Source organism: Centroberyx gerrardi, chromosome 15, assembly GCF_048128805.1.
Source record: "Centroberyx gerrardi isolate f3 chromosome 15, fCenGer3.hap1.cur.20231027, whole genome shotgun sequence".
NCBI classification, from domain to species: domain Eukaryota; kingdom Metazoa; phylum Chordata; class Actinopteri; order Beryciformes; family Berycidae; genus Centroberyx; species Centroberyx gerrardi.
In genome coordinates, this window is record NC_136011.1 from 29,158,150 (window position 1) to 29,168,936 (window position 10,787).

Genomic DNA, 10,787 nt, shown 5'->3' on the forward strand with positions numbered 1-10,787 from the left:
AGGAGTGAACCTGTGGTAAGATCGTGCTCCCGATTTCATACATTTTTTCGCAAAAATAACGAATTTCGAGATCGTGTTTGTACACATGAAGGGAGTTTAACATGCGTGCTTGTGTTCTGTGCAGGTGGGTTGAACGCCAGGATGCAGATTTTCGTCAAAACCCTCACGGGGAAGACTATAACCCTCGAGGTGAGTCCCGAGCCGGACTGTGATGGAGGGACGCGGCGTAACTGCGCGTTTCCCCAAGTTGACTTTCATGTCTTCAACATTAAAATACACATCTGACGTTAACATTTCCACATTAATCCCATTATCAAACATACACACGTTGTTATGGCGCTTTTACATGTCTTCTAACTTCGGCGTGGTGGCTGTTATGCGCTATCTTTACTCAAACTGAAGCTAAGCTAGCTGCTAGCCTGCCGCTCCACAGCACCGTAACGTTACACACGTGTGACGGGAAGCAGCTAAGCTAACCGCTGCAGCCCTCAAAATGTAGACAAATAATGTCACAAATGACATTAAAATTGACTTTAAGTTTGAGATGAGTTGACTCCACCCGCTGTGAGATTAGTTTTCAGTGGAGAAACAACGTGTCTTCCCGAAATGACTTGACATCTCTCCCTCCTTTCCCAGGTTGAGCCTTCAGATACCATTGAAAATGTCAAGGCTAAGATCCAAGACAAAGAGGGTGAGTGTCTCTGACCGGATAGATCTGTGTCTCTGTATCCAGGAAGTAGTCAGGACCCTCAGCAGTAATCTGCCCACCTGGCGAGTAATGTAGAGAAAGTAGTCTGCACACCCAAATCTGTCAAGGTTTGTTTTTTAATCCAGCTTCTCTGATGAAGGTTTGAGACTAAACATTTGTGCTGTTTGTTAAAAAGAAGCAGATTAATAAACACCCTGACATATTTGGGTGTCATAACTACTATTTTGTCTTCTGGACGCAGCCTGCTTCTTTGTATCTTGGTTGCACAAGATGATTTTTGTCTTAAACTACATTTACAAGTAATGTCAAACATGGGATGCTTTCATCTAACTAGACAGTTTGGGGTAAAATAAATGCACCTTAACATCTTCACCAGTCAGCCATTGCTGCAAGTGAATTTTTTACTGTAGTGATTTGTAGATAAGAATTCCAAACTTATTGGTTATGAACCTTTTTTAAAGTAGAAGACAGGCTGCCAGACGCAGCTCAGACACGTCGGTGTTTATTTGGTGACTGGAGCTGATTTCTTACCTTGGTCAAGTGTGAACGATTGATTGATGGGTAATCGATGTGTGCAGGTATCCCTCCCGATCAGCAGAGGTTGATCTTCGCTGGCAAGCAGCTGGAGGACGGACGCACGCTGTCCGACTACAACATCCAGAAGGTGAGAGGAGCGGGAAATAATCTGAGGCCGTGGAAAGTTTGGATTGACACAGATTATTATTCAGTCCTGGAGTTAAACTCACTGTCACTTCACACTGACTTTTGACATGAAGAGGAATCTCCAGTTACAGAGTAATATGACCCAGTGAAGTCCTATTACCAATCGATTCTGAGTGATTTTCTACTCCAGTAAAATCTTTAAGGACAGGGAAAAGTGTGGAATTTAAAAATGTGAAACATGAAGGATCCCCGGAGCGTCATGGAGGTTTGGGCTTCTAGAATTTGGTAATTTCCATGTCTGGAAATTGCACAAGTTTATACTAGACCCCTCTCATCTCACATGTTCTGTTATCAGACTGAAAACCAACCAAAATGTTCATATCAACAAAATAAGGTCTGGAATTTAGTAACTGAAACTGTAGGAACCCTGTTCAGACTAGAGCAGGACTGATGCGGTTTCCTCATCAGTCTGACAGACTTCAGACCTGCAGCTCTGTTTAATCTGAACTCATGTTGAACTCTGTCTGTGTTTTTTTTCCCAGGAGTCCACGCTGCACTTGGTGCTGAGGCTGCGCGGTGGAGCCAAAAAGAGGAAGAAGAAGTCGTACACCACTCCCAAGAAGAACAAGCACAAGAGGAAGAAGGTCAAGCTCGCGGTGCTCAAGTACTACAAGGTACGAATACTGCAGTACAAATACTGCAGTACACCTGAAAACACACACAGTACCTGTTCAGACAGACGCTCTGAGGCACTTCACCTCCACAGTTAATTTCCACTAGACCGATGTTCTTCTCCTCCCTCAGGGTGTCGTAATGAATCTTAATTGAGTTAAAGACCATAAAAGGTTTTAGATATTAATATAGCCAGTAAATATTACTTTCAGAGGTCTTAATTTTCCATCATCCATCCATCTTTTCATCAAGAAATCCACCTGGTCATTCAGAACTATATTCCATAACCAGAAAGATGGGTTTTCTGTTGCTTTTATGTTCAATTTTGCAGCAGAAATGATCTTAAGTGTATCCTAATTTGCATTTTAAAATGGTATTAAAACAGTAATATTTGCTGAAAGCTGCAGATGTCTAGACTGTCAGATAAAACCAAACAGCAGTGAGAGTGAGACATGAGCTCCAGTTAGTATTTATCATGTTTAATGTTCAGTTTCTGTGTATAAAATCCAGACTGTAGTCTTGATGTTAAAACAAGTCTCTGCAGGGTGTCGTGCTGAAATGTTTCTCCTGACAGTCTCTGACTTTATTTCCCACTGGCGAAGAAAATAATAATTTCAGTTTTTGTGGATTGTTTTCCCGTCTTTGGCTTTTCAAAAAGTGAAACATTTTAAAACGTTTCAGCAGATTTGAGTGAAACGAACCCAGCTGGTTTCCTCCTGAGGAACACAGATCATGTTTGATCTTTTTATCTCAAACCACAAGAATCTGATTCTACCAGGAAGTCGTCAGGCTGTCGGTTAGAAATACTTCTTTATCCCATGAGGTGATTTCAAAGGACGCAATCAGAAACAATCTCTGAAAACAGAATACACACAAACATATTTCCAATCAGATTTTCCTCACAGCAGCAAAACGACACGCTGCAAGGGAAACAGTTTTTAGGGGAGACACATTTCAGCACAACACCGGTCTTGGGGAGGTTCTGTTAAGATCGCAACGATTTACTAGTGATCACTTATCCCATGATGCATTTCTCTGTTGGGAGTCACGGCAACCGGCGACGCACAAATGATCACTCAGTAACGTTAGCTAAATGCCAAAGATCTGCCTGATCAATAACAGAGAGAGACGAGAGAGATCGCTGTCATGTTGCTTCAGATGTTCAGTCTAAAGAAACTGATGAATCTGTTTCTAGTTTTGAATCCAGCTTCAGTTTTCTGTCTAGACTCCCAACTGGACTCAGATCAGATTAATCTCACTCAGTCTCTCATCTGCTGCAGATTTTCTGTAGATTTAGTGTTTTCTCGTGAGTTTGACCCGGCCTGTTTCTCCCTCCAGGTGGACGAGAACGGTAAGATCCACCGTCTGCGGCGGGAGTGTCCGGCTGACGAGTGCGGCGCCGGCGTCTTCATGGCGAGTCACTTCGACCGCCATTACTGCGGCAAGTGCTGCCTCACCTACTGCTTCAACAAGCCTGAGGACAAGTAGACTGGAGGGTTAATAAAGTCAGAAAGTTTCTCACAACGACTCGACTCGCCTCGTCTTTCTGTCGCTCGGGGAGGAAAATCTGCTCAGGGCTTCACAAACTGAACTGCAGCACGTTTAAAATGGAAGAAACATTTTATAGACTGGCTGCCTGTTTACATGAAACAGTAAATCAATTAATTTGGTAATCGATTAATCGTTTGTCATTAATCAAGTAAAAACACCAACAGTTGCTGTTTGCAGCTTCACAAACACAAAGATTTTCTGCTTTTCTGTTTCTTACCTTATTAAATGAATCCTTTGTGTTTAGTCTGCTGGTCAGACAGGAAGAGATCTGCAGCATCACTCTGGACTCTGAACTGTGATGTTTTTTGTCATTTTAGACATTTTATACACGACTTAAAATGACTAGATTAATCGATAATGAAAATAACGGTTAGTCCTGAACACATCTGTCCTGAAACAGGAAGGTTGGAGTCGCTTCAGTTGATAGTTCACATGTTAATAATGGAGATTTGGCTTTTTGACAAATTGGGTTAAATTTAAACGGTGCAGTTAGATTTTCTTGATCTCAAAGTTTGGGCTCGATGCAAACGACTTTCACTTGATTTTCCTGATCAGCACAAACACCTGAAGATATTACTGACTCCTAAAAAAAATAAAGTTAAGAGGCATTTTCCTGCTCTGAGGCACCGACAAGAATAAAATGAGTTGAGGCCGGTTCTGCAAATGTAGAATTAAATGTTCCACATCATTTAGGTTTTGGTTTTCTCTTCTCTGGCGCCGGATAAAAGCGTCCATGAGGTTTTCAAATAAACAGTTGAGAGTATTTCTGACTGAATCTGAAGAGCGACTTCCTCCAGACAGGAAATGAGTCTGTAAAGGAGAATAAACTCTTCAGATGGAGAATAAAGTTTAGATTTTCTATGTAAAAATGCTTTTAACTTTAACAGGTGAATATGAAGTTCAGCAGGTGAAAGGTAAAGTCAGTTCAGTCTTCAGGTGAAGCCGAAGCTATTCACTGAGGAAGACTGCAGTCAGCTGAGTAAAGATCCTTCATCCAAACTTCACTTTCTGACTGCACTTTGTGATTCTGGTTGCTGTTAAATTTGAGCAGATCTTTTTATTCCAGACTGAACCAAGATCACAGAGACATGAAACATTTTCCTGTTTGGTTCCAGACTTTTTATGCAGATCCTCAAATGATAAAGACCTGTACGTCCTTTTAGAAACTCAAACAAAAGCTCTACATCCATTTTTGGGGGAAAATGAAAGTGAAGTTGATCTGAACTTTGAAGAGGCGGAGAGTCTGCAGCAGCACTCAAGATTTCTCCAGACTTTTTATGCAATAATCAAACTTTAAGATCTGGAAATGATCCGATTAGTTTTTCAAACCTTTCCAAACTTTCTGGACTGCAGTGGAACCTGAATCTTCTCAGTCTGGATTTGGATGTCTGTATTTGAGCAGGAAATGCTTCAGCAGAAACACCAGAGAGACCAGTAAACCACCAGCAGAAACACTGGAGAGACCAGTAAACCAGTAAACCAGCAGCTTCCTCCCACTGTAAAACCACCAGCATCCAATTTAACAAAACTTTTCAAACTGGATTTCAGTAACAACTTTAAATGTAAAAATGTGGTTTTTCAAAAGTGCCAACAGACTCTTGGTCAGGTGTCTCTTGCAGAGGAGATTTTTAGTGTGAACGAGCCTCATGCTGATCTCACACTACACGACTTCTGAAGCTATTTCAGAGTTTTAGACAAACTCAGAATAAAGTTGGAATAAAATCACAGCAGTTGCTCCGTCAGCACAGAGGTGGAGAACTGCAGTCTGTTTCTGTTTCTCCACAAAATCAAACATGTTTAATATTATCTTAAGTCTTTAGTCTCGGCTCAAAAGGTGTGCGATGGTCAACGATGAGGTTTCTAACGCTACACTGTCGACAGCCAATAGGAGCGCTGTGTTTGTGTGACATCATCACCTGTAGTGACAGGAGACAGGCTGCAGACAGACAGACAGACAGAGGAGGAAACATGGAGACGTTCTGCTGGAGGAGAAGCTGCTGGAGCTGTGGAGAGAACGACAGCTTATCTCTCTCTTTACCTCTCTCTCTGTGTGTGTGTGTGTGTGGTTTGTTGTGTGTGTGTGTGTGTGTGTTATCAGTGTTTTGAGGCTGTATAATCCTTCCCATGCACTGAAAACCTGGAACTTCTACCAGATCTCTCCTTTAAAGTGTGAACAGAATCTGAACCTGAGAGCAGCTCCAGGTCTAAAAGCCACACAAAGGTGAAATTTTATAGTTTATTTCAAATACTTTCACACAATATGATTTACCCGCCTAACAGAAAAGGGTTCAGGGAATCCAGAAAGCTTTTCAGATACTTAATACGTTATACTGCGTCTTTTGTTTTGACATACGACTGAACGTGCCTTTCTTCTTCTACTGTAAATGTAACTTAAACTTTCTGTTACTGTAAACTTCATTTATGACATAAGGCTGTCAAATTTAAATGTGAAAATTTTACCATATTGTGATGTTCAGGACCTGTGCGGTGTGTTTTCTGTTTTCTTCTCATGAGATGAAAGCAATACTCCACTTAGTTTTAACATGGAGGTTGTTATGAAAAGCAGAATATAATCTCCTCACCAGGATCAGATGCAGCTGGATCAGTTTGTAGCTTCAGATTTTTACTTCCCATTCATTTGAATGGAAACTGACATTGAACACGTTGGTGAACAGATTCAGCATCAGATCCTGCTGTAAGACAACAAAGCATCCTGGGACTCGTCATTTTGCATTTCTATTCTTGGTTTACGCTAAAATTTGTGTTTAAAATTAAAAGTAGATCCGGTCTCCCAAACAGGAACTACCTCTCCTAAATGGTATCCCTCCGCTGTGTTCTCTGGTGAGATTCTGTTCTGAGGCGTCGGACCAACAGTCAGCTGGACTCACAGCAGCAGATCTGATGCTGAATCAATGTCAGTTTTCAGTCTATTTTCTTGCTTCATTCAAATCAATCAAAAAAGGAAATTAGAAAATCTGTATGAATCTGATTCAGATGAAAAGTGTTGAAGAAACAGAGCTGGGTGTCGTTGGGATTTTACCCATTCTGCTGCCATTTTTTATTCTTCTTATCGATCCGATTCTTTATCGATTCCCTTATCGATTCCTGCTGTATGAACAGGTTCAGAGACGACATGCAGCTTTAATACAGTTAACTGTTTCATTACTGCAGACACTCTGCTGTGTAGAGTCACTCCTGTCTATTACTGTTCAACACAGCTGAGGCCAGAGCTGAGACCAAGTCAACTCTGCTCGAGTCCCAAGTCAGTCTCAAGTCTAAATGTAGAACAGCAAGTCAAGTCCAAGTCAAGTCCCAAGTCTAAATGTAGATTACCAAGTCAAGTCCATGTCATTAATGTCAAGTCTCAAGTCTAAATGTAGAACAGCAAGTCAAGTCAGAACAAATCAAGAGTCCAGTATCAATTTAATATCTTAAAGAAAACTAAATATCTAGGACTTTTCAATGCAATATGGTTTTAATAGGATAAAAACTTGGTAAGAGCATCATGAGTTTGATTTCTATAATCAGTTTCAACTTCAATAAATTCAATCATTCCATACAAATTCAGAAAACAGAATTTAAATTCAGTCGTCCGCTGGAACAAATCTCATCACTTTCAATCTAAGTCATTTACACAAACACAAGATCTCAAGTCAAGACTTTAGAAACCTTTTCAAGTCATCAAAGTACAAGTCAGAGTCAAGTCCCAAGTCACCAGAACCCAAGTCAAGTCAAGTCTCAAGTCTTCTCTTCATGCAGCAAGTCAAGACTCAAGCTATTCAAACTGTGACTTGAGTCCAAGTCATGTGACTCGAGTCCTCACCTCTGGCACATGTGACATAAAGCTTTACTTTAGAGAACAAAATGCAGGATGACTCTTCACCACTGAGAGGGTCAAACAGCTGCTGGAGAAGCATCCAGCTGTTCAAACTGCTTATTGATCGATAAGAGGAATCGATTGCTTGTGGATTCTGGTGAATTAGACAATTTGGAACCTGGACTGAAACCCCCAGTCCCAGTCTGACTCCTGACTGAATGTTCTGTGTCTCATTCTCTTAAAGCCGTTCTGATCTAAAGGCTTCTGCTTAAATGCTTGAAATGAGTTTCTTAGACAAATATAAATAGTGAAGTTGATCCTATGTATGAATTTCTTTCCAAAGCCTTTGCCTTTCCATCAAGGCAAAGAATCTAAAATATAAGATAGTTTTGATTTGTTTAACACTTTTTTGCTCGCTGCATAATTCCATTTGTGTTATTTCATAGTTTTGACGTCTTTACTGTTATTCTAAAATGTGGAAAATAGTAAAAATGGAGAAAAATGTGGTGTGTCCAAACTGTTAACTGGTAGTGTAAATTAGGCGAGTTAAAGGGACATTTCATCAACATGTTGTCACACCGTCCAATTCTGTTTAACCCAACCTGATAAAACAACACATATCTCTTATAAAACAGTAATCCGGTGGAAGAAGGCGACTCACGCTGGCAGCTTGTGTACTAAAATAAGGTTATTTACTTAAAAATCGATACATTGGACAGACTGTATACAGAGTTTTGTTTCCTTGGTAAACTCATAAGGCACCGACCAGATGCTGTACAAAACAAAACAAACAAAAAGACATTAAAGATTTACATATTAGAGATTATTTCTATATTGGTTTCCTTGCATATTATTACAAAGAGGAAAACACTAGTTACTGCTCTTAAATAGCTACTATATGTACGGTTAGCTTAATTCACAGGGACACACACACACCTGTTTTTCCTCTTCTCTCATACACACACATGCAATCTGTCCACACACACACTTCCCTCATACACACCTCTTTCTTCTCGTCCTCTCTCTCACACACATCTATTTCTCTCTTCTCTCAGACACATGCAACCTTTCTCTCACACACAAAAATCTATCTTTTCTTTCACACACACACACACACACCTCATCTTCACACACGTGATCTGAGCGAACATGCACACGGAGCTGTCACGTGCACGCCATCACGTGCACGCCGTCCTGCTCTGCTGAAGCTGAGGAGAGAAGGAAGAGCGGAGAGGAAGATCAGAGAAAAACAAAAAACAAAACAGAGGAGGAGGAAGACTGGAGTCGGACCATTTTCTGTGAAATTACCAAATTTATCAAGACCTGGAAATTCTTTCTCCATGCATCTCCAGACCTGTGGAAACTGAAACCTACCAGTGATATTCCAGTCAATTTTTACTTTCATATCAACCGTTTCCCATCAGTTCTACATCTGTCACATGGCAGGTCTCTTGTTCTGGAGGGAAACTCTTATTTTGAAAGGACAGCAGTTCAGCTGGTCAGTTCAGGAGAATCTGTCCGCACTGCAGCGCTGATGCAGCTTTACGTTTCTATTTCAGTTCATAACAAATTGCGTATATGAACTAAACTGACATCATCTTTCTGTGATTGAAACTGAAGAAGCCCAGAAGCAACATGGAGAGAAATCTGCAGTTAAAGACAAAATAAAGCAGAAAACCTGCAGAGACGCTCTGAAGCTCTGAGATCATCACCAGGCTTCATGATGTGGCTACAACACGGAGTTTAGACATTTTCAATCAAATGTTTTAATATTGCAGATATGACAATATTCTACCGTTAGTAAGTGTGGAAACTAAAACTGATATGTGATTATACTGGTTTGACTGCAGCCTGACAGAACAGATCCAGTCTGTGGATCAACACTGACACTTTACTGACGCTTTACTGACGCTTTACTGACGCTTTGCATTCCAATAGTCTAGATATTAAAGATTTTTAAGATGCACCTGAAAGCTGAAGTGTTGCTGTTCTGTCAGCAGGTTTTACAGAATCAGCTTCAGTCGCTCAGTGAGTTTCACTCCCTGCTGTCCTGCTGCAGAGGGAAATATTATGTTCCACTTCATGTGGATGAACAAGACTGATCAAACTGATCAGACTGATCAGACTGATCACTCTGATCAGTTTGATCAGATGGATCAAACTGATCAGTCTGATCAGACCTCCAAACTGCAAACTGGAGTTTTACATCTACAAACATTTCTCAGAGGCAGAAATAGTCTGATTGGTCGAGTTAAACCTCAGTGGGCGGAGCCAAAGAACCACAGTATATACAGTATGTACAGTATGTAATATAATATTATGAAGCCTAGCGCTCTGCTGCTAACTGAAAAAATACAATCTAGCCATACTAAGTTATGTAGGTTAGCTAGTTAGCTAGGTTAGCTAGTTAGCTAGCTGACCTTCAAGTTCAAACCAAAACCAAACCCTCAGCTGGATGTTGAGTCAGACTGAAGCTCAGCAGCTCCTCCAGACTCCAGAAAGACTCAGGACCTCCGACTGCATGAAGTCAACGGACCACAACCGACTTCTGATCAAATATAAATCAATACATTTTTTACAGAAGAGGTTTTGGTCTCAGCAGCTAATTTCACTTCTTCTAATGTGTGTCCTTATGGAGATTTTCAAAATAACTGTCATTAACAGATATAACAGATAAAACACAGGGTTGTTTTATAGTGATTGACAGGTCGTCGATTATGGACCAATAGCAGCGGCTCTGTGGACGACGCAGACTCCGCCCCCTCTACGTTGGCCCCGCCCTCTGCCTCTCTTTGGCTGCTCCGGCTCCAAAACATGACAACATGGCGGCGACCGTAAACAATCTGCAGCTTCAAAACCTTCAGAAGACGATGAGGAAGAAACTCTCTTCATCTGTTCCAGTCTGGATCAGACGAGTCATGCTAGCCTGCAGCTAGCTAGGTAAGCTAGTTAGCTAGTTAGCTAGCTGCTGAGCTTCAACATCACGGCTGTGTTCAGAACCGCACACTAACGTACTATTCATACTAAGTATGACGTGAAATTGAGTATGTAGTCCAACTGCAGAGTATGTGAATTTTGTGTACGCGAGAAATGCCCGGATGTTTACTAGATTAGCAAGAATTTCTGAGTATGCGGCGTGAGCTTACTGGACAAACTCAACCGCCCCAGAATGCATTGCGTCTCTTGGTGAAGCAGGAGCTACTCTGGACAGGCTGTTAAGGTACAGAAGAGGAAAACAAACGGGGGCGCTGGCCGGTTTGTTTTCCTTCAAATCTCTGAAAACGTGGCAGCAGATTTCCAAACAGGCGTTATCTGGATAAACTGACCACATACTGGGAATCTACATGGTTACTTTCTCGCCTGAAAAAATATTAA

At 41.1% G+C, this 10,787-nt stretch overlaps 1 protein-coding gene across 1 annotated transcript in view; it reads left to right on the forward strand.

Moving 5' to 3' along the window:
* Nucleotides 1-3,568, forward strand: part of rps27a (ribosomal protein S27a) — a 3,592-nt gene extending 24 nt beyond the window's left edge. Inside the window, exons 1-6 of the mRNA XM_071896727.2 lie at nucleotides 1-15; nucleotides 125-189; nucleotides 637-691; nucleotides 1,288-1,373; nucleotides 1,915-2,046; nucleotides 3,383-3,568. The exon at nucleotides 1-15 is cut by the window's left edge and continues 24 nt beyond it. Coding sequence (XP_071752828.1) covers nucleotides 142-189; nucleotides 637-691; nucleotides 1,288-1,373; nucleotides 1,915-2,046; nucleotides 3,383-3,532 — 471 coding nt within the window. The 5' untranslated portion in view covers nucleotides 1-15; nucleotides 125-141 and the 3' untranslated portion in view covers nucleotides 3,533-3,568. The remainder of the gene's footprint in view (nucleotides 16-124; nucleotides 190-636; nucleotides 692-1,287; nucleotides 1,374-1,914; nucleotides 2,047-3,382) is intronic.
* Nucleotides 3,569-10,787: the final 7,219 nt, after the last annotated feature.